At 40.0% G+C, this 23,966-nt stretch overlaps 1 protein-coding gene across 5 annotated transcripts in view; it reads right to left on the bottom strand.

Annotated features, from left to right (window-relative positions):
• The window catches only part of KANSL1L (KAT8 regulatory NSL complex subunit 1 like), a 96,978-nt gene that overhangs the window by 11,937 nt on the left and 61,075 nt on the right, over nt 1-23,966 (bottom strand). For 4 of the 5 annotated variants that reach the window (XM_039494669.1, XM_039494673.1, XM_039494671.1 and 1 more), the window contains exons 7-11: nt 11,500-11,665; nt 6,743-6,853; nt 4,460-4,597; nt 1,993-2,117; nt 475-599 (exon numbers count right to left, since the gene is read on the bottom strand). In XM_039494669.1, coding sequence (XP_039350603.1) covers nt 475-599; nt 1,993-2,117; nt 4,460-4,597; nt 6,743-6,853; nt 11,500-11,665 — 665 coding nt within the window. The remainder of the gene's footprint in view (nt 1-474; nt 600-1,992; nt 2,118-4,459; nt 4,598-6,742; nt 6,854-11,499; nt 11,666-23,966) is intronic. The other variant, XM_039494672.1, reaches the window with a different exon arrangement.

The following is a 23,966-nucleotide window of genomic DNA, read 5'->3' as shown; positions in this document are numbered from 1 at the left end:
GAATCAAAGGATCTGTGTTTTCTAAACAAGTTTAGAGAACCAGATATCAGAAATAATGGGGTTATCCTACATGAAAAAGTAAAATTCAATTAATAAAATCAGAATTTTTTAAAAAATGTACAGGTATGTGTTTTTCTGTGCATGTTATTGGGAGGTTGCTTTTTTTAGCTGAACTAAGACATAAAAAAAAAGAATCTCCAACTAACTACTTAGAGAGAGAGAGAATCTTCTTAAAACACACATTTGTGTCTGCAATGAGTATTAGAATTAAGATGAGAGAAAAACATTCCTCTTATTTTTAGTCTGCTTACTCTGTGCATCAGACATCATTCTGTGTGCAGTGTGACCATTTCCCCTGGATCAATCTGCCCCATTGCTGGGGGGTTCTTTCATGCAACAGGCGGGAAAAGGAGGAACGTTTATGAAAACAGAAAAAAATATCAGTGGGGTGCAAAGAGGGGGAAATGAGCATACCTTGGAGTAAGGATTTCTTTGTATTGCAGCTTCTCCAATTTAGAGGGAGCAACCAGTGACATAGGAATAACAATGTTGTCTATATCATAGGAGCTCTCACTTCTCAGTCTCCGTCTAGAGTTATGCTGTATAACAATTAATAATACAAAAGAGTCATTAGCTTAATGATAATAGCTGCATGTTAACTACAAGACAACAGAACTAAATTTTTTTGTATATTTAACAGATAGACAAACGCAGAGTAACTTTTTAGAATGACGTTTTCAAAAGTACTTAGTTTTGGATTAACTGTATTTCCATTGACTTCAATGGAAGTTTAAACACTGATTTCACAATTACAGTTAATGCCGAGCACCACTGTTGACAATCCCACTCTTAATAGCTCTATTCTTCATAATGTTTAGGCTACACTGAAGGCATTCTAGACCAAATCTACTAACCTATAACCTGACCACTACACAGATGTTCTTGTACTCGATAAAAATAAGAATTCCGAGAGGTCAGAGCCTAAATGCAGTATATGAAATGAATTTATCAGTGTAGAGCAATCTAGATGGCAAATCTGCAGAATCCCTTTGTAGGGATAAGAGGATGCTAAACTTCTCAGAATTTTCCTCTTTGGGGCTATTCAACCTATTCTCTCAAGTGTGTAGACTGACTTTTCGAGATTACAGTAGGTGGTTTGGGTTTAAAACATGATTCAATTTAAATTATAGAGCTTTCTGTTTTCAGCTGAAAAAGCCTGTTTCAGAATAAATCGCTTTCATTCATTGTGGTAAAGGAAAGAAGTTCCCACTAGATGCAGATGTGTAAAAGACTCAGTCAAGGAAAGAAATTCAATAGAATTTTCATTACCCAAACTGCGTAGGGAACATCACTTAGGTTTCGATTATCAGGTAAAGTATTTGTAAACTGCAAGTCTTCATATTTCTGTCCTACAGAATTCCAAAGTTCCAAAGCGCTGAAACCTGAAGACGTCTAGGGTGAAATTCTATCACTCTAATAAATGGGAAGTTTGGCATTGATTTCAATGGGGTCCGGATGTCACCACCACTTTACCAGAGGCTTTGCTAGTAGTTCAGTAAATAGGAGTTTGAGATAGTCATGGTTTGGTAAATCAAGATGCAACAGGATAAAGTACCACAACTGTATTTACATTGCCAGCCAATATTGTGTAGCTCCATCAGGAGGCGGCATTATAAAAGCCTCCAGTCACAGTTTCGGGGGGAGAGGACTTAAATCATAAGTCATTTCATTAGTTTTAAATGCAGTGTTTTTTTAAAAAGTTCTCACTGATAAACTAATTCATGGTCTATGAAATACTTGTCTTTGAGAATGCATTTCTGTGTTTTATAACATTCCCTTCCCAATACAGACTAGTAATCTCACTCTAACTAGACGTGTAAAACTGCGTAAAGCAAAGTACAGTGTGAAAGGCTCTTATTTTTTATTTACTAATTTTTGCAACTCTCTGGTGATGTTTTACTTAATTCATCAATATATTCATTTTTCGTTTACCTGTGATGAGGTGTTTTGGGTAGATCTAGACATCAGATTGACATGGGTCACGGCAGTAAAATCGTTATGGGATTCCGGTTCTGCATGTTGAAAGGAAAAAGCTTCAAACCTACTGTTACTTTCTCCTGCCACAAAAAGATTTGGGGGGGGGAAATAGAATTTTTTTTAGTCTATTACATGAAAAATATTCCCCATGTAGTAGCAAGCGAGGTCTTTTCTGAAAAGCCCACAGCTGAACATCTGAGATTTCATGAACACCTAACAACCAGCTGTAAAAATAATCACTTATACAGCTCTATCCATCACAAATTCACCTCCATCACTATTGTCCCCCAAAAAACAGTCTCTCTAGTTCAAGGGGGTAATTCCCTCTCGGAAGCAGCCTCATCATGTCAGATCCTGCCTCCTTTACAGAAGCTACCAGATTACGTACATCCAACAATAATCAGGTTTGTGGGAATAATCTTGGACATCACCTGAATAGAGAGAGTAGCCTTCCCTGACTGGGTTATATATCATATAGCCATTAGAGCCTCCAATCAGCTTTTTCCTGACTGATGGGTATGTGGAATGGCAGCAAAGATGACAATGGCAAAGGCAGTTTTCTCACCTGCAAGTCTGATTTCCCTAAAGTAGATTCAATGTTCTAGACAAATAATAATCTATGGGTATTTTTTATTCAATCCCAGTGAATATAGCCCCTGCTGCAATTTTGTTTGGACTCTAAAAGCAAACCACCATTGTTCCCAATTCTCTCTCCTCCCGACGTGAAGGAAGAAAAGAAAATCCAATACTAAACTAAACATATTTAGAACACTAACTAAACATAAAGAGGGTCTGTCAAAAGCAGTGGATCCAGTGCGGGAGAAAGAGGTAACAGACTCTAGATAAAGCATCATAATGCACAGTGTGGGCCAAGCATATGAACTCTCATAAGCAACTCTGCAACTCCCTGGCACAGAGTATTTTATTTTTGGCCTTGCTCACCAGGCTGCTGACCTTCCTCATGGATAATTTCTCCTAGACAGAGCCCAAATTAGGAATACATATATAGCACTAATGAGCTACACCTTCTGGCACTATGTACAAATGTAGCATGCTGGCACCAGGAAATTGCAACCCTGATAATATCACCATTTTTTTTTCTCTCTTTCTTTTTTTTTTTTTTTTTTTAAAAAACCCAATGAAATTGTCAGAACCCCAGAGAATTTACTCTCTAAAAAGGTTTATACTGTCAAGCTGTACCTTTCTTTAAGTGCTATTACTACAATCATAGGAATTGCCATGTTCATAATTGCGTGTGAGTAGTTCAAATTGTTGTTTTCAGAGAGCATTACAATGCACTTGTCTACACTGAGTCCACGGACATGTTGCTCAGCCACCTACCCTTGTTGGGTCCTTCTGAAGTTCCTCATTCTTCTTTCTAGTCTCGACTACTCAAAACAATTTGGTGTCATCCGCAAGTGTTGCCATTTCATTGCTCCTCCATATTAATGGATATATTATACTATACCGGTCTTAGTTTCGAACCCTGAGTCCTCCATTATTACTATTCTTCCACGCTGAAAATTTTGTTTCTGTCTCTAATCCAAATTTTACTCCTTAACTGCTTTTCCTATTATTCTGTGACTTAGTTTCCTTAAGTTACGTTTGTGAATGTTTTTCTCAAATTCCAAATACATTATATCCATCTATTCTCCTTTATCCACTGTGCAGTTTAATTTTAAGAGACTGGTGAGACACTATTTTCCTTTACAGAGGCTGTGCTGGATCCCTATATGGTCATATTCACCTAGGTGCTTTATAGAATTCTATCTTTAACTGCTGTTTCAATTCATTTACTCAGTGTAGTCTATAACTACCTATCATGATCACCACTAGCACCTTTTTAAAAACACCAGTTACTCACCATCCCTATTCAGAGTCTTGTCCACAATTCTTACATTTAACAGTTTGAAACGAAACCAGAATCAGGAACCACAGCATACAATAAATGAAACATAGCTTACTGAGTTCAGAAATGGTTGATGTATGATTTACAAATTTATCCCATGGTCTGTTTCATGGAGAATCATTAAAAAAAAAAAACAACACATAATAAAACCCACACTACCTAGTATTACACAAATGCAATTGTATGGCTACGCAATTTCCTTAAGGAGTATTCTAACAATAAAAAACAGAAGCATGTCTAGTTTTGTAATCACACTAAGTAGAATTGGGGTGAGAAGTGTCGGGGGTATGGAAGAAATAAAAACCAGCAGAAAATGGCATGCCTTAAATGGTGAACATTTATTATTTGCATAGTGCATTATGAGCCTATTTCTCACATCTCTGTAAAATACAATTTCATAAAGGTATCCATTCATTTATTTCAGGAAACAATTTAGAATAATGTGTGGGGCCCAATGCTAAAAGGGTATTTTCAGAAAGGGCAGTCGTTTATATACTCTTATTTTTCCCTTACCTATCGCTGTCTCACTTAGGTGCCTTTTCTTTCTTCCCTCTGACAACTGTTCAGATGCTCCTGATGCTGCCTGAGGTTTGGAATTAAGTAAATAGCCACTGCTCCATTGTTTGAGAGAAGCACTATGTTGATTATATTCTGCAACAGAATAAGCATTTGCAAAGTTTCAGATTCATTTTCATTAGATGCAACTTACAGCCAAGCTCACTTTACAAACAATAATGAAAGAGCTACAGGTACTTATAATCAGAAACATACAAAGTAAATAGTGTAACAATCTCTGATCTGTGTAGACACAAAAAAATCGAAACCACGGGGGCCAAATTCACCTCTCAGTTATACTGATGCAATCATATTGACCAACTGATTTATCCTAGTGTAACAGAGGAGCATCTGGCCCTTTGTGTCTTTTTTGCTCATACCAGTACTATAGCAAGCATTTCAGCGAGCATTAACTCATATTTCTAAAAGGACCGTTTATATGTAAGCAGTTAGAGCTGTAAGAATAGCTTTAATACCAAGCACAGGGCAAAAAGCAGTTAAGGTGGAAGAGGCACAACGTATGGTACAGTGGAGATAAGGGATATGATGTAAGGCAGATTTCCTGCAGAATGTAATACTTTACTATCCCACAGAACTCACGTAAAACCGCCTTATTATAGCTGCTGCTGCTACCTTTTTATGCCATACATATATCACTTTATTAAGCTTTTCTATACACACAGTCACTTTTCCTTTCGCTCGACAAAGTCTAACCAACAACTAATAAATACTAGGCAGCTGACCAGCTGATTAACCAAAGAAATTATTTACATAGTAAGAGACGGAAAAATCTATAGCTTTAAGTAACAGACAAACTCACTTAAAATAATTAGTCATGTCCTGATTCAACAAGGTACTTAAACAGTCCCATTGACCCTTTTAAGTACTTTAGTGTATCAATGCCTTCGTTTTTAACTCTTCCAGCACACTGACATCTCCAAGTAGTGCAAGGATTCTGGGGATGGCCCTTACCCCTTATTTTTGTTCTGCTATAATTGTATCAGGTTAGAAGTTCATAGAATCATAGATTATTAGGGTTGGAAGGGACCTCAGGAGATCATCTAGTCCAAATTCCTGCTCAAAGCAGGACCAATCCCCAAATCCCTAATTGGCCCCCCTCAAGGATTGAACTCACAACCCTGGGTTTAGCAGGCCAATGCTCAAACCACTAAGTTATCCCTCCCCCACAAGTTGATATAATTAAAGCAATACTCAGTGCGCACACAGCTATACTTGTATGAAGGTGCTTATATCAGTATAACTTATTCCTGAATGGGAGTAAGCTAATAAGAATATGTTATACCTCTATACACACCTTCATACTGGTAAAAGGCATCAGTGTTAGGGAACTGTGCTACTTTGCTCAGTTTCTAAGCCAATATAGGTGTAGCAGTACAAAAACAGTGTTGAAATAAGCCCTCAGTGACCATTTGGAGGGGTTTGTTATCAAGTTTCTGAGCTCATTCTGACTGCAGCAGCACCTCTTAATGACAGCAATCAGCAACAGGTCTATAGGTTATTCTCTACGTAATTTGCTTAGCAAGGACTTAGTGAATTAGATGAGTCAACAGCATACTGGTGTGAAACACCTTTTGGCACTGGTTGGTTTTATATTCTCACAAATACAATATACTGGATGGAAACGTATAGGCCTGGTGGCATTACAGCGTTAGCCACTTTCCTACCTCCACCTGAATACTGGGTGGAGCATTTTAATCTCTTGGGTAGCCCCCTCAATAATTCTTGGGAACTAGTGCAGAAGGCCAAAGAAAAGGAGAACCAGGTGTGTTTACGCAGGTCCAATGGTGCTCACACCCAACCATCAGGAGGAACTACACCTGTTATTCCAGCTCATAATTATAAATAACAAGAAGGGAGAACTGTGCAGCAGCCTCAAACCCTGTACAAGTTGCAGGATAGAAGATTTTACCCTCCCATTCCATTCACACTTACTGTATTTGGAATCTATGTGAGTGGGATGAGTTTCTCCCTCGATTCCTTATTACCTGCCTCCTCCTAACTCCCATGCCCGTTATTCTCCCCAATAACTAGTCTAGTGATTTGTTCAGATTGTAAGCTGTGTTGTACACGCTAGCCATGCAGTGAGTAAAAGCATGATCCCTGCCCATCTAAAAACACGAAACAATATTTAAGGCAGCATCCAGTAATACAAAAAGAAAGTGTTGAGAAACTAGCTAAAAAATAAATCTTGCATGCATTAAAATATTCTGCATCACATACCACTGGATGGAGACATTTTAAACTCTACCCCTAGTGCTGAGGTGTCAACAGGATCTCCTTTGATCTTGTCCTCCTTCAACAATGTTTCAAAATATATATGAAGAGGAATATCTATAAAACAAAAGAAGAGATAGATACATCTGAGATAGCCAGCCAGCTATGGACCCAGGAGTTCTACACTAGTATTACATTTCTGAAAAATCTATTGATGCAGTCTGTGGTATATTCTGTACCAACAGCACTGCAGCCTCAAGCCCACAAGCTCACAAAGAGTGATGGTGGGGCAGCCCTGACACAACTGACTGGCTGCACGTGCTGGACAATGTCTTCCGATAGCGAAACTGGAGAGGGGCCAGAGGGATGTATTTAAAAAAGGACAAAAGTGAAGCTTGACTATGAGCAGCAGCAAGACAGACATTTTTGGAGAACTGAACTATTAGCTCTCTGGCACACCCTGTCATGAGTGTGGGGGATGACTGGCTGGGGGTGGAGGGGGGAGGGAGGGGGAAGAGACTCAGAAAGTAAGAAGTGAAAGATGCAGACATGGACTCTGATGTGAAGTTATTCCTGACAATCTCATCTTTGTCCACACACAATATGTCTTTCCTGACAAAAAAGTGTGTGCTTGTTTTTAACAGCGGGATAACTAACATGCATTAGCTATGCCCCTGTGAAATCCTAGTGGAAACCAGGCACCTGTAATTTTTACTGTGCAGTAGACAAGTGACGTCAACACTATGCCCCCTGCTGTGTGGCTGACCTCACCTAGCTACCCTGCAGTAAAACTTACAGGTCCTTGGTCTGCATTAGAATTTTACAGAGGCATGGCTAAAGCACATCGATTATCCCACCGTAAAAAAAATCCAAAAAAGAACCCACGCCACCAGATTTTAGCAGTGAAGACAAAACCATAAACAAGCCTGAAGGTGAGGGGATCGTAGGCCTCTGACAGCTTGTTTAGTCTTGAAAGTTATGTCAGATTAAGTTAGGGTGTGAATTTAAAGCACAATTGCTATTCCTGAATAACTCCATGCGTAGGTACTCCTATTCCAGGATAAAACTGTCCACACAAGAAGTTATTCGGGAATAGCTATTCCAGAACATCTCCACTGGTGCTCAAAAAGTCAGTGTTGTGGACAGCACATGTTGCACTTTTATTTTGTGATCTGCAAAAGCCTCAATCTAGCCATCTGGGTAGAATTATTTGGTATTTTTTAAAACTGTTATTGCTGAACGCCCTGGGGTAATTTCAAGGTAGGGGCCCTATTTCTGTCTCCAACAAAGAAGGCAACAGAGAACTCTAACTTGCTTCCTGGGGGAGACTTAGTCTGCAAAAATATCTCAAGTGCTTAGGAATTTAGCCATTGTAAAAAGGCAGAAGGACTTACAAAGATGTCTCTGAAAAGTCCTTCAGGAAACAAATTTACAAAAAGGGAGCAAAGAGAGGAATGAAGACTTCTTATGCTTGGAATAAAGGAAGGTAAAGAGTCAAGGGAGGCAAGTTTGACAGCTGGGAAATTAAGAAGAAAAATAAGACTAATTTAAAGGGCCAAAGGGTGGACAATAATTTTCCAACATTTACATACCATCTTAATCTCAAGTGTCTTGGAGATCTGCAAATACAAAAATCTTTCTACAAGCAATTTTTGTTAACCAAAAAGTAACTGGTACTGATCCAAGTAAGTTCTTTGTCACAGGATTAATTGGTACCTGCAAAAGATTTTTTTTAAAATTGGGCCTGTACATTTTCTTCTTCTTTATGAAGTATAAAAATGCCAGAAAGGTTTGTTTTTGACCTTAGAAATATACCTGATTTTTTTTTTGTACCTTAGAAATATTATGACTATCTTCCCTGCTTGCTTTTTTTTTTTTATTTTGTTGGGGGAGCGAGGGGGGAGATGAGTTGAGAGGATCACCTGGATGTCTTACAGACTGTGAATATGTACTCCCACACCATACTTAAAAGGATAAGGATATCTGCCCCAGTTTATTCACAGGCTCTGGGCACAATCAGCACATACCACATTCAGATTCTCCTTCAAGATTTGTCCCATGCAAGTCTGAAACTGCCAGTTGTCTATTACCAATATTCATGGATTTCTATATGTCTAAGGTATACTGCAGCCACTGTCAAATACTTAGCAAATATCCATGTTGCTGTAGATATGCTGAAGGGCAAGACTCCATACTAGTAATGACTGTTACCTATCCAAAAGCAAATATATTTTGGTAAGCCAGTCCAACTGTATTATCTTATTTGGTTGCCTACAAAATGGGAAAAAACGACCATCACCAACTTTTCCTTGCCTTCTGTTCTGTTAAACAACTTGTTTAATGGCTCCCATTCTTAAGGAGGAGTCCACCTCTGCTCTGAGCAGTGTCTTATGAGAGAGATCTCTGAAAAGGGATATATAAAAGGACTTGGGAGGCAACATAGATGAGAATTAGGCCACATAGCTGAACTGTATAATCTCAAGCATGCGGTGCTCCATTGTATTTCCACTATATGCTGCTAGGACATAAATCAAATGGTCCCCACAAGAAGGAGGGACAGGAAAGTAGACAAAATAAGCTCCTGGCAATACTTCAAATGTGAGGCCTGCCAGATACAGAGGGTGTACAGACAGCAGATACTGTAGCCTAGCCTCTGTTTAAGTGCTTTTCTTTATTCTGTCTCATGATTGATGAGGCTGAAATTTCTGGGAAAGAGAGCAGTAAGTCCCCAGAAGAAAGGTGTTGTCTTTGGTATCAGAATGAGTACAATGCAACATCCCTCTTTGTTCAGGCTGAGTAAGCTCCAGTGACCTTGTAGTAATCAAATGTCTTTCATTTTCTCTGTTTTTATGCTGAACAGATCATCTTCTTAAAAAAGGGAAGCTTTTCAGTTTGAGACAAATGTTCTTTAGGGAGCTGGTCTATCATTAGAAGCATCCGCTCTAGAGGTCAGGAATACAGGAAAGGCCAGAGAGACTTTCAGAACCAAACACCAACAGAACTAAGACTTCCTAATACATTTCCCCATGTCCATGATGGTGTCTTCTCATCGTTAATAGAGTGGCACAGAGTCCTCAAAAATATAAGATTCCTCAGCTTTTTAATTTAATTCAATCTTATTCTTAAAATGGAAGAGAATGAGCCTAATTCTGGAAAGAATGGTCCTGGACTGAGGGCTCAGGGACAGACCCAAGGAGCTCCCAGCCTCATGTTCAAGCTTCTGTGCTTGGGGAGCCATCAGCACCAATGGAGTTTCTGCACTGTCCAGTTTCAGTCTAAAAGCAGCTTTCCTTTCAGCTGAAGGAGTCTCCAGGCCAAATTAAAGCAGGGGGGATATAAATCCATCTCCAGGAACATGAAGGGGGAAGTGCACACTCAGAGACCCACAGATAGATTGGGTGTAACCAGAGTCAAATCAGCCGTGACACTTGTAGTGCTAAGTCGGGGTCAAACACCTTTTTCTGCACAACTCTGCAGAAAGGCCAATAAAACATTCATTTTAAAGAAAGTCTCTGAACTCCTAGAAACATTAAAAAAATTAAAAAAACTTTTAACTACAGAACCACCAGAAAAAAACAAAACACTTGGGAAAAAAGCAAAACAAGTTAAGCTCTTTGGGCATGGAATGAAAGGCCTGACACCAAAGCTAGCCATGTAAACAAAAGGAAATGAGATGGCTGGGACTGCACGGCCCTTTTTACAGCCTCAGCCCCAAACATTCACTGCCAAGACAAGGTGCTTGTGATTTCAATAGGCTTTGTTTTCTTGAAGGGTCATGGATTTCTTTGGTGCCACAATGCATATTCTTCATATGGAAATATACAGAGGCAATTTCTGAAGTAACAGAGTTTCTAACAGCAACATTACCTTGGCCACATTGCAGATATATAGTATTTTTTATTTCAATTCTCCTGGTTTAAGTGTTAAACATATATTTTAATGAGCAATGCAATTGAGTTAGGGTCCCTGTCAGAGCACACCAGTTTTGAATTTCCCGACTGATTTTTTCACCACCAACTTAAAATGTTGCATTTACAATATTAGTATTTCATACATTTATCTTAAAGGGACATCACCACCTGAAACTTACTCAATTAAAAACAGTACAAATTAGTTTTAAGCTCTACACATGTCCAAGATCCCCCAATGAGGTTTTTTTTTTTTTTTTTTTTGCGCTTTTACAGTCAAGTCTGTCTTACATTTTTAAAAAGAAACACATCTCACCTGTCTCTGTATGAAAGACCTACATAACCAACAAGGTGAACTGGCCAGCTGTGCAAGAGAAACAATTAAACACTAAATGCTATCAAGTGTACAAAATAAATGAACTAAAAAAAAAAAAAGGGAAAAATATTTTCCCTCTAGTGTTTTTCAGTTGTAGTTATCATAATTGCTACATGCATCTATAGTAGATGCAATATTTTAGAGAGCAGGATGAAATTTTAAGTTGACCATGTCCCTTTAAATCAGGGGTTCTCAAACTGGGGGGTTAATTTATAGAGGGAGGGTGTCACACTCAGAGGCTTGCTATTTGAAAGGGGTCACCAGTACAAAAGTTTGAGAACCACTGCTTTAAATTATACTAAGGGCATTTGTCAAAGCACCTTTTGGCAAGTAATAAGCAAGCGAGAAGTATTTCTTTTAAGAGGTTCATTCATAGCCAAAGCTTTAAACGTTTATAAAAACTAAGTCAGACCATAAATTTTAGGATTTTTATAATACAACTGGCTGTTCTGTTGGGAATATGGAATTGGATGTCTTACCTGAAGGGAATGATAACACAGGATGAAGAGAGGAATCCACCTCTGGTATATGTTGTTGTACTATTCTGGATGATGTACCATGCTCAGAACTGCTCCAAATGGAGGCTGGAGCCATGCAAGGCATCTGTGTATTATATGGAAACGAGGCATCTCTAGATAGCAAAGCCTGCAAGGATATTCACAGAAACGTCATCTGAAATGTTCATTTTCCAAAACTGGGCCAAAGAGATAGATATTGTAATGAGAGCAACGACTCAATGCTATGTAAATCAGAAGTGCTCTCACACAAACTTCGATTAGCATAGAAGTGATAAATATCTACTGTCTGGAAAAGTGATTTTGGACTATGTATAGCATATCTGAACGAAAAATTAATTTGCTTCATTTGGAGCTAGTAAAGAACATAGAGTAGCAGCATTTTATTTCCAAAGTAGTTTCCAAATCAGAAGGTAATTGTTCCCAACCAATACGAAAAATCTGGTACTCCCTATGAACAAGAAACAAAAAAGCCAGAGTTCCAGTTAATTTTCTAGTCAGGGACAACAAACGTGATCGGTACATACAAAGAAAATATTTTTTCCATTATAATACCAAACTAAACATCTTTTACTCAGCTTAAACAACCTGAATATCTTGGTACCTGTACATCTCCATACAGTATTGAACTCTTACACAGAAACCCAATTATACATAAAGTTAACAACATTAAAAACTGACTTGAGCATGCCATACATTTACATAAAGTCTCACAGAGGAAAGCAAAGTCTTTGCCTCATAGAAACTACAATCTAAGATAGACAGCACAAACAAAAAAAAACCCCAACACAATACATGGGAATAATTCAGGAAAGAGATGCAGTGGGGAGTAATGAAGAGGACAATGTAGAAAGAATTTCTGGGAGGAGTGATCTGAAATAAGCTGAGAGGGAGCGGAGGTTTTGACAAACAAGAAGATAACTTATCCAAGTGTAGAGAACTGGATGATGGATGGTGAAAAACTATGTGCTGAAAGCAGGAAGAAATGAGAGCAAAAGGGGGTAAAATTATATTGAGCTTTGAAAGTAAGGATAAAGATCTTGAATCTGGTAGGATGTCTCACAGGCTATCACTCTGAAGGACTGGGAGCAGTGGCAGAGGAAGACAGCTTAACTACAAGAGATGTCAAGGCTTCATAAAAACATTTCATATAAAAAACAGTACTGTTCATGTCATTTTCAGCATTAACAGATACTAAGGCTGAAGTTTCTGTCTTCCTCCTCACTAGCTGAAAGCTTTCACACACTCTCCATTTTCAAGTTGTCCAAAATGGCTCTTAGCAATTTTAACATTCCAGACAATAAAGTCTGTCCTTCAGTAGAACCTTGCGTGAGAGGGGAGGGAGGGACCGTATGGACACTTCACAGCCTCCTGCAACAGCAGCTTATTTAAATAGGACTATTTCCCTTCTCCTGCATTATAATTTCACCTTAATAATCAATAGCAGTAATGGGCATATATGAATTCTTTGTTTTCTTAACAAGTATCTTTGTGATATGAAGGACAAACAAATAGCCTGACTTGGTTGACACAGATGTCAGATAACCAAATGAAGAAAAAGGGTACATTTGTAATTTTAACTTCCCTTTCTTCCTAGAGTCAGAAAGTAGCACTCCCTGTAAAAACTCCCTGCTTCCTGCCTTATGAGACGTCCCAACATGCATTCTGCTGATTACATCAACATTTTCATTCATCAGTGGTGGAGCACTGATTCTATCTATGGTCTAAAATAAATCCATTCCCTTCCCCCCACCTCTAACAATGGTTCTTATAAGTGACTCCAATATTCTTATTTAAGGAGTAAAATAAAACTTTTGGAGACCACTCAGTATTAAATAAAAATGTTTTTCCTTTTCCCTCCATAAACAGATTCCCTACTCCAGTATTGATCACAGGGACTTCTACACTAATCATGTGCATGCTAGGATTTTAGAGCAGAGGGGGATCTCCTGATTGCTTGGGATTACATTTTGCAGGTTTGTTCAAAGGAGGCCACTGCAATATTTTTCCTAGTAAAACAGAATTTATTATTCTAGCCAGGATCCTCCAATCATGTGCATCCATGCTCAACTTTAAACATGAGCAGGCCCATTGAAGTCAGTGGGACTATCCATATGTTTAAAATTAAGCATGCACATTAAGTGTTGGCAGGATTGGGGTCTTTGTTTGGATATTCCACATATCTACTAAGGGTGGTCCTTGAAGAAAGAAAAAGAAAAACTTTTGTTGTTGTTTGGGTTTTAACACATTTCTGAACACCATAAACAAACTTGAATGGCTCACAGGAACCCACTTTGACTTTGATTTTTAAAACAAAAAGAAGTGACCTGCTCTATACTTACAGCTTATACCAGCATAGCTATATCAGTCAGGGGTGGGGAAAAAACCACGCCTCCTAGTGACATAGCCATGTTGACAAAGCCCCCAGTGTAGAGGCAGCCGTGTTGATAGAAAAGTGCTTCTGTAGGCACAGCTAATGTCATTGGGGAGGTAGTATTTCCACACTAGCAGAAAAACTCCCACTGAAGTATGTTACCTCTAGAGGGCTATGCCGACATAGCTATGCTAACATAGCCTCTCTAGCATAGTTATAGTCTGTATTTCCTTTAGAGGCTAGTACCTTTCTAAAAAGCCAATACAATGTCTTGGATATGTATTTTTCAGACTGCCTTATCAGCCTATTTACTTGAGAAACCTAAAGGACTCCAAGGAGAAATAAATCAAATATTTCTGATAAAGTACAAAATTTTCACTTGAAATCTATTTTTCTTTAACCATTAATCACTGGGCTGAAACAAACCCCAGAAAATACACAGATAAGGCTGACATCTTTAAAATTGAGAGTTTCAGTCTTGACTTTGAATTTCCTGCTTTTAAATCAGTTTGTTCCGCAACATTATTTAGGACATATTGGGAAGTTGGTTAAGTCTGCTTTTTCACCTGCTTTGAAGTGCATACAGTGTAGTCAGAAATATTCATCAAATTCTAAATCTAGTTAAAAACAGTAATTAAATTTACAAGCAGTGGCTAAATGATCTTTATGTTTTTGCTCATGTTCTCTGCAGTAAGTCAACTAAAGAGACTCTATTCCCAAATTAGTGTTCAGATCATTCAATATAATGGTACACAAACAAGGAAGTAAAAAAAAACCCCACAACCCTATATTAGCCAATTTGTAATTCAAGAGAAAATAATGATTAACACATGCAAAAGAAGAAAACGGTTAGGAAAAGATATTTTATTTTCAAGCTCCTAAGAAGGTTACTACAAACAATGAAGAGCTGAGAAGAATTTGACCTTGCACTGTTAGGAATGTCTGTTATTACAGCTGGTTGAAAAATTTCTGACAGAACAGTTTTCTGTTGGAAAAGGCTGATTTAACTAAAACCAAAATGTATTGCAGGAACTTATTGATTCTGTTGAAATTTTTGATGAGAAATTACCTAAGTGGTTTGTTTCAAACTTTCAATACAGTTAAAATGCTTCATTGATATGGTTGGAAAAAAAAAAAAAAAAGCACTTCAACACTATCAAAATGAAACTTTTGGATAATGTTTCAGTATTTCTGAAATAACTTTGGGGGGAATTTTCATTCAATGGGAAATTCTGACTTTTCCGTTACAATTCAGGACAAAAGGAAATTACAAAAAAAAGTCTGAATTTCCCACACAATGAAAATTCTGAGTATTGACCAGCTCTATCCATTATCCCCACTGAATACAGCGCTCCAACAATTGACAAGTGGTTCATAAAAGCTTGGGACATTCTCTATACAGAATCTAAACAGCCTTAGCAGAGAGATATCTACGGCAATCTTTTATAGAGAAAACATCCGTGGAAACTCAATTCCTTTATCAGCTTCTCCCCCAAAGATCTTGCATTTTCTAAACTTATTCCACTCCACCCTTTTTTCCCCCTTGAAAGCACCTATAAAATCTGAGGTATAATGTCATTCCTAGTATAAATTTAATAACAAGAGTACATGATTGTGTTAATTATAAGGAGATGCAGTGTATTTTGCAGGAACATACATTTTTTCTGTTCTTCGGAGTCTATGAAAACTAAAGAAGATGCTTATAGAATGACAATGAAAAGTATCAGAAGTTTATTTTGTTATTTGAAACTACAAGGGGAAAATACACCCAAAGGAAAAGCTAATTCTCTAAACATTACCCAGGAATTCTAATCTACTCATCCAGCAATTTATCTTCAGCATTGTTTGACTTTGCTGCAGAAGAAATCAGAAAGGGCAAGCAGAAACTATTCCCAAATTCAAAACACATCCTGATCCAAAAAGATTATTTGTAGCTTGTTAGTGTGATAAACTGATGATGAATCATCAGTGATTACTGCCTTTGTTCTGGGAGGATTATTAACTGAACAGTGTTGCTTAAATGCCAGTTATATCAAGAAAGGGAAGAAAGCTTATTACAATGAAGAGTGACATAAATTTAGTGCAAAATCTTTTGCATTTCAAGTTTTTAATTCTGAAGTGAATACTAATCAGAATCAGTGTATGAAACAAAACAAAAAAATCAAACAGCGAAATGTGTTGACTCTTGTACGTTTCTGAGCAATCCTTGGAAGTGAGACAAAATGTAATAAAATAACATTGAGCTCTGCGGTTACAACCAATTGGCCAAAATTCAGCTCTAAGTTACACCAATGTAAATCTGGAGTAAATCCAATGAGTCAATAGAGTTACCTCAAATAAACTCCATATACTAGATAGCAGGTCTGCTTGAGATTATGCTTGTGAGGAGCCTGGACACAGCTGAAAAGAAAACACTTCCTCAGAAATGCACTCCGAAATGAAAATCTAGTTGAAAATCTGAAAGAAGAGGATGCCTACTCACTCCAGATATCCAGATTAAAGCCTATACTTAAGCAATCAGTAGCCAGCTAGAATTCTGATATGGAATTGAGAAATTATCCTGTTGTGAAGTTGTCACATTTCAAAATGGGATGCTAGCAGCCCCAATTAAGCACCAAACAAATTGCAAATAATTGTTTTTCTTTTTTGTCAGGAGTGATTTATGCATTCATATGGGCAGAGTTTAAGTGGACTTCTTGGTGAATTATCATTGATTTGGTCATTATACAGTTTTTGCTTTAATAATAGAGCCCAGTGTCACAATCAGATCATTTGTCTGTCTGTTGGCCTCTCCTCCAAGCGGAGTTCCTCATTTATTTCATGAATGACAGATGTTCATATAGGATAAATACACAAGCTTTTCATTTTGTATGGGGTACTGAATGTTTAATCTAACAAACTAAACTCATTGCTATTTCTAAACTGTAAGTATTCTGATTTTATTATTACAAGTCAAATCTAGCTCTCTGAAACTATGCACTACATGTATGGTGACACATTTGTCAACCGAAGACCTAAAACATTTTACCTCCAACTATTACAAAAGACGACTCTGGGGAAAACCAATGTAACTGGCCAGGCATGGAGAAAAGTGTTTGGAATACTCCTTTATATGAATATTAGCTCAGTGCTTGCCGTGTATGCATACCACTATCTATACAATGTGTTAGAATGCCACTAATATACCCAGAGACAAAAATACTCACTACATTATTAGTTACAAATAAAATCTGGGGTGGATTTTCCTGTGTTGTCCCACAATGTCAAATCCATAGAGCCTTCCTATAACATTGCCTGCAAGACTATATATACTCAGGCTACTAACTGAGGAGTTTTATCAAACACCCAACTGGGGTAATTTTCACTCTCTCTCTTCTGTGCCTCACTGGAAGACCACACAAAATCATGTAACTAGAGTAAGTTTAACATAGTTCTTTTACAGTAAAGATACTAATAATTCAAAACAATTCTCAATCTCTGGATAGCACTGAAATGTATGGACCCATAAACTCAAACTATCTTGGAGATTGTAAATGCTGTAGACAGAGGTCTTCTGTTATTCACATCACAGGTGCACTACAGCCAATGGCAGTGCAAGCCACCCTAAAAGGGTGAGAGGGAATGTCTGTCTATGGCCTCTTTACTGAGACAAGGATACCAACAAGGATACCAACTGGAATGGTGGGTTTTGTGATACAGACAAGTTTGACAAGGACCTGGACTGAGACTATCAACTTATTTCACAAAACATCTATCAGATGATAACCACTTACACTTATAAACCAACCTGTCCAAATTCAAATTTCTGGTCTAAGGTCATAAAAGGTTCTATAACTGTTACCATTTTTGTGGGCCATCCATTCCCTCACAGATACAGACTAAGATTTTCTTTCCGACCTGAGCCATATAATAATACACTGACAGTTAGAGAGACTGTACTTCAATTCAATGGGAGTTGTGTGTTTTGCCTGAAACACTGACCTTTTATTTTTAATTGAAAAAAAAATCAGTTGAAAATGGAAGTTTTGTGCTTCATCACTGATCAGTTAAATAAGACAAAGGAAAAACTTTTGTAATTGTGCTGACACATTTAGAAAAAATTCTATCAGGTAGACATTAAAGGAGCAAATTTATGGTCAAGAAAATATTGGAAGGAAATAGCACAATAAATTCTTTGCTGCAGGAATCTGAAAAGGACCATGCCAGATCCTTATTGCTGAGAAATCTTTCCTGGATTGATTGGCTGGTCAATATAACTATCTCCACAAAAGTTTGCTTTAGATGGATTTACTGCTATCCAGAAAATCACATAGTGTTCCAACGCTAACACTATTTTCCCATTAGATAACACATAAACCCACTGGGGCTACAGGGTTATAGATTTCTTCTTTCTGAGTAGGATTTTTATTGTTAAAACTAACGACTTGGTTTTTTCTGTTCCAAACTTTGTCAGCTACTACTTGGATTTACAGAATGGTGATCGTACTCTCCAGGGAATATACTGCTCCCCAGCAGACTTATCAAGAAGAAAGATTTTACATTTCTACAAAAGGTGCTAAGCACTTTTGTAGAAATAGAATTGATTCTCTTTTTCAGTGGTTCTCAAATGTGGGTTGGGACCCCAAAGTGGATCGCAACCCCATTTTAATGGGGTTGCCAGGGCTGGCATTAAACTTGCTGGGGCTAGGACCGAAGCCCAAGCCCCACCGCCCGAGGCCAAAGCCCAAGCCCTGTTGTCACCCAGGGCTGAAGTCCTCAGCCCTGGGCGACACGTCTCAAGTTACAGGTGGCCCTTGAGCTTTGCCCCCGCCCGGCCCGGGGCAGTGGGACTGGGGCTTTGGCCCCCACACCTGGGGTGAAGAGGCTCAGGCTTCAGTCCCCACTCCTGGGGTCATGCAGTAATTTTTGTTGTCAGAAGGGGGTTGCAGTCCAATGAAGTTTGAGAACCCCTGATCTACTTGAAACAAGTTTGCAGGAGAGTTGGCAACACAACAGCATTCCTTATATTCACAGCCTTTCATAGACTGGCTGTGCCAAGAAGCTATACACAGACAACTGGTGCAGTCAACATCTGGGATACCAGGGCAAAAGATCAACAGAATACTTTTAGTGCAATTAAAGGAGGGAAATTACTTCATTATATGGAAGACAGCTCTGGAAGAACATGTTGGACTGTTTTACTGCCCTAAAGAAAGATTACTTTTAAACATGTATAGGCTGAATAAACTAATGAGAGAAAGCAGGTAATTGTAATAATGATTCACAAAGAAATCTACATGAGTATCTTGTACCACATGTAAGTAAGTGACAATATGGCTAATATGGTACAGATTTTCCTGGAAGAGATTCAAATACAGTCTTCAAAACACCTTACAAATATTTACATATAATTTATCTCTCTAATTTCCCCTCCCCCACCTACTCCCTTCAAGCAAAATGGGGTGTAACCCTCAAGATGCATGTATTAGCCTACGTAACTGCATATCCATACTGCATTAACTCTTGCCTTCCTCCCAACCCCTCCCTGCATTGCTGTCAGTACTTTGACAGAAAGCTCTCCATGTATTACAATAATTAACAACAACATTTTGTATTACAGTAGTGCAAAGACCTCCAGCCAGGATAAGGGAGTATTATAAAACTCCCTGCACTAAAAAGCTTAAAACCTAAATTAAAACCAGAGCAGATATCCAGTCTTTACCTGTTTAAGATGGTAACGTGTGTGTGTCACTTAAAAACAACAAGTACTGTAATAACCATATAACAGTACTGCCAACCCTAAGCTTTCAAAAATCATGAGCTGAGACCCAGAAAATCTTGAGATATTTAAAAAAATAAAATAAAATTTGGGTTCTTTTTGTTTGCCTTCTGTTTTCTGAAACTTTAGGGTACATACTCACTTCATGCTTTTGGATTTTTTTTTCCTGAAACCATGAGATCTGCAAACTTTTTAAAAAATTAAATCTGGGATTCTTATGTAATCACTTGACTCCAGCTGTTGGGGCTTTAGACACAGCATATCACAAGATACAAATGGCAGGAGTTGACAACACTGCTATGATGTAATTTTTACTCCACATGCCTATTCCCACGCTTACTGACATCTAAAGGTAATTCACCTTTAGTACATTATTTGTAATTTTGAGTCAGTCCAAACAACCAAATTTGTCAAGTTTAACCAGCAGATGGAGACACAACATAGAGAAATTTTAAAACAAGGAGAAATTAGTACTTCTCACCCTTACAAAGAAAAGCCAAGCACAGTTTCAAAAGGAAAGAACCTAGTAGGGAATATTCACTGCTGATTACCTTGTATAGTGATTAATAACAGTGTAAAGGGAGTGTGAAGTAGTTATAAAACACCACCAATTCAGACGTAAATAACCAAACAAGATGCAAAACACCAGATAAGAAGAAAAGCTCTGTGTAAGCTCGAAAGCTTCTCTCTCTCTCACCAGCAGAAGCTGGTCCAATAAAAGATATTGCCTCACCCACCTTGTGTCTCTAATTAGGTGCACAGACATTTAATAGTGTGGAGAGATTAAACACAAAAACCCAAATAGCAAGAATTGTGGGTGTACCTGGGACGTTATGTGAAAAGCTACCAAAATCAAATGTCAAGGCAAGAACAATTACCTTTCCACATTATTATTAGCCACATACACTACAGCAGACAGCAAAGATAAAATTCTAAGAAAAACACTACAACATATATCAGTCAAAACCAGTAACAAAATGGCAATAAGGAGAGCAACTGAAAATGCTACTAGAAGAATGAAAACATTTTATTATTTGGCCAAATTGAGACTAGAATTTAAAAGCTTGTGCTTTTTTGCCCACAAAGTAAATACTCCTTTGGAGAAGTTTAGTTTTGTTAAGTTGCAGTCCTCTCACCCCATTGCTTTGAGGAACTTTTAAGTAAGGGGACTGCATGCTATCACAATCATGAAGTGGGGTCAGACCGCAAGAAACAACCACTGGATGGCTTAAAACAAGATGCAAGAACAAGTGGGTAACATAAGCAGCAGGAGAGGAAGGAGAATGATGGTTACAGTCAGGGGCGGCTCTAGACATTTCGCTGCCCCAAGCACGGTGGCATGCTGCAGGGGGGCACTCTGCCGGTCGCTGGTCCTGTGGCTCCGGTGGACCTCCCGCAGGCGTGCCTGCGGAGGGTCTGCCAGTCCCGCGGCTCCACTGAAGCTGCGGGACCAGCGGACCCTCTGCAGGCATGCCGCCGAAGGCTGCCTGCCTGCCGCCCTCCCAGCGACCGGCAGAGCGCCCCCCTGCGGCATGCCGCCCCAAGCACGCACTTGGCGTGCTGGGGCCTGGAGCCGCCCCTGGTTATAGTGACAAGATCCTATGGCCATGGGCGCCAACTTATATGGGCTCCTGGGGCTTTAGCCCCAGGAATATTCACAGACAGGGGCTCTGCTCCAGCAATATTTGGAGCTAGGTTTCTCCCCTGCTCTGCGTTGCCGGCAGCCCAGAGCCCTTTAAATCCCAGCCGCGGCCGGGAGTCAGAGGGCTCTGGGCTGCCTGCAACCGCGGGGAGCCCAAAGCCTTTTAAATCCCAGCCGCGGCCGGGAATCAGAGGGCACTGGGCTGCCCGCTGCGGCGGGGAGCCCAGAGCCTTTTAAATCCCAGCCGCGGCCGGGAATCAGAGGGCTCTGGGCTGCCTGCAACCGCGGGGAGCCCAGAGCCTTTTAAATCCCAGACGCGCGGGAATCAGAGGGCTCTGGGCTGCCCGCTGCGGCGGGGAGCCCAGAGCCTTTTAAATCCCAGCCGTTTAAAAGGCTCTGGGCTCCCCGCCGCAGCGGGCAGCCCAGTGCCCTCTGACTCCTGGCGGTGGCTGGGATTTAAAGGGCTCTGGGATCCCCGCGGCTGCCAGCAGCCCAGAGCCCTTTGAATCCCAGCCCCTGGCCGCTGATTGCCCCCTCCCCAGACCTCTGCCCCAACTGCCCCCCAGGACCTCCACCCCCTAAGCACCACTGGTCCTTGTTCCCCGATTACCCCCTCCCGAGACCCCTGCCCCTAACTGCCCCTTGGGACCTCAGCCCCTATCTAAGCCTCCCGTCTCCTTGTCCCCAACTGCCCCCTCCTGAGACCCCACTCAACTTCCCCCCCAGGACCCTCCTACCTGTCCCCTGATAAACCTCCTGGACTCCCATGCCTATCCAATTGCTGCCTGTCCCCTGACTGCCCCTTCGAACCTCTGCCCCATCCAACCCCTGCTTCTTGTCCCTTGACTGCCCCCCGGAACTCCCTACCTCTTCTCCAACCCCCAAACCGCTTACTGTGCCACTCAGACCAGCGTGTCTGGCTCTGTGCAGCTCCAGACAGTTGCTGCCATGCTCTCCCATGGAGCCCACAGCCCTCTCCCACCCCCAGCACCTGCCTTCCAGATTTGAACACCTCAAAATTCAGGAATGCTCAAGCTCGGTTTGGGCAGCTTTTACTTCATTTCTCCCAAATCAGTTTCCCCTGCAAGGTGTCAACTGAAGGTGTTGGAGAACAGAGAGATTGGGTGGCCTCCTAATGCCTGGAAAAGAGACAAAGGCCAGAGGAGGGAGTGTCAGTGCCTGTGCAGACTTCTGGGAAGTGCACGGTGTGGAAGGGGATGCTGGGATGCTTTGGAACAACTCCATACAAAGCCAGTCAGGACTCTGGGGGAGCCTCCTCTCTTGGAGCATACTGTCTCCAGGGCAAGAAGCTTACACCTTCCTGGGTCTGACCTCAGAGCATTCAGCATGCCTTTCCACATCATGCACTTTCCACAGCGAGTCTGCCCAGGCTGGTCCTGGGGCAACCAGAGGGCCCTGCACCCCAACTCCGCAGTCAGATGTGACTCTCAGCCAGACAGTAAAACAGAAGGTTTATTAGATGACAGGAAAACAGTTTAAACAGAGCTTGTTGGTACAGAAAACAGAACCCCTTTGTCAGGTCCATCTTGGGGGGTGGGGAGCCCAGAACCAAGTTCTGGGTCTCTCCCTATTTCCCCAGCCAGCTCCAAACTGACACTCCCTCCTCTGGCCTCTGTGTCTCTTCCGGACAAGGAGGCCACCTGATCTCTTTGTCCCCAACACCTTCAGTTGGCATCTTGCAGGGGAAACTGAGGCACCCACACAGTATTCAGAGAAAATATTAAGAACATTCCCACTTCATCACAACAGGTGCAACAAAATATAATACTGTATATTGAAGTAGGCAAGTGCTGCTTCTGACTTTCCACTTTTAATTGAGCCTTGTAATCTTGTGGCATTGATGCGTTGTAGCTTCATTTTATATCGGCTTACAGGGCGGGAGCTGGGGGGCACCACCATTTTGGGCCCCACCAAAAATTATACAAACCTGCCGCCTATGCCTATGGCTGAATGGGTTAGCTAGTGCACAATTTGATATTAATGTAGTTTAAATTTGTGTGTGTTGTTTAATTAAAAATTTCTACTTCTGACTAGTTTAAAAAATAAATAAAAACAAAAAAATCAAGCCTCTTCTGATAGTTTCCAGGGGTTATTTTTAATTCTGCTTTTGCATATAATTGGAAATATATTTACATTTAAACCTTTTCCTATTACCAGATTGGCTTTTTAAATTATATTTATTATTTTAAAACCTTAAAATAATACCAAACAATACAAACAGCTCCCTGGTTGAAACCTCTCTCTTGTGCACTCTCCACAATTCCATAACTCCATTTTCCTCATAATTGTTAAACACTTTTGTAGCTCTCAACACCACTGTGGGCAAGGTAAGTTATTATCACCATTCAGTGGATGTAGAAATGTAGAATCATAGAACTGGAAGGGACCTTGAGAGGTCATCTAGTCCAGTCCCCTGCACTCAAAGTCGGAACTAAGTATTATCTAGACCATCCCTGATAGGTGTTTGTCCAACCCACTCTTAAAAATCCCCGATGCAGATTCCACAACCTCCCTAAGCAATTTATTCCAGTGCTTGAGCACTCTGACAGTTAGGAAGTTTTTCCTAATGTCCAACCTAAACCGCCCTTGCTGCAATTTAAGCCCATTGCTTCTTGTCCTATCCTCAGAGGTTAAGA

Source organism: Mauremys reevesii, linkage group 11 (assembly GCF_016161935.1).
Source record: "Mauremys reevesii isolate NIE-2019 linkage group 11, ASM1616193v1, whole genome shotgun sequence".
Lineage (NCBI taxonomy): Eukaryota > Metazoa > Chordata > Testudines > Geoemydidae > Mauremys > Mauremys reevesii.
The sequence above is the reverse complement of the archived record's forward strand: the minus strand, read 5'-3'. Positions and strand labels throughout refer to the sequence as shown.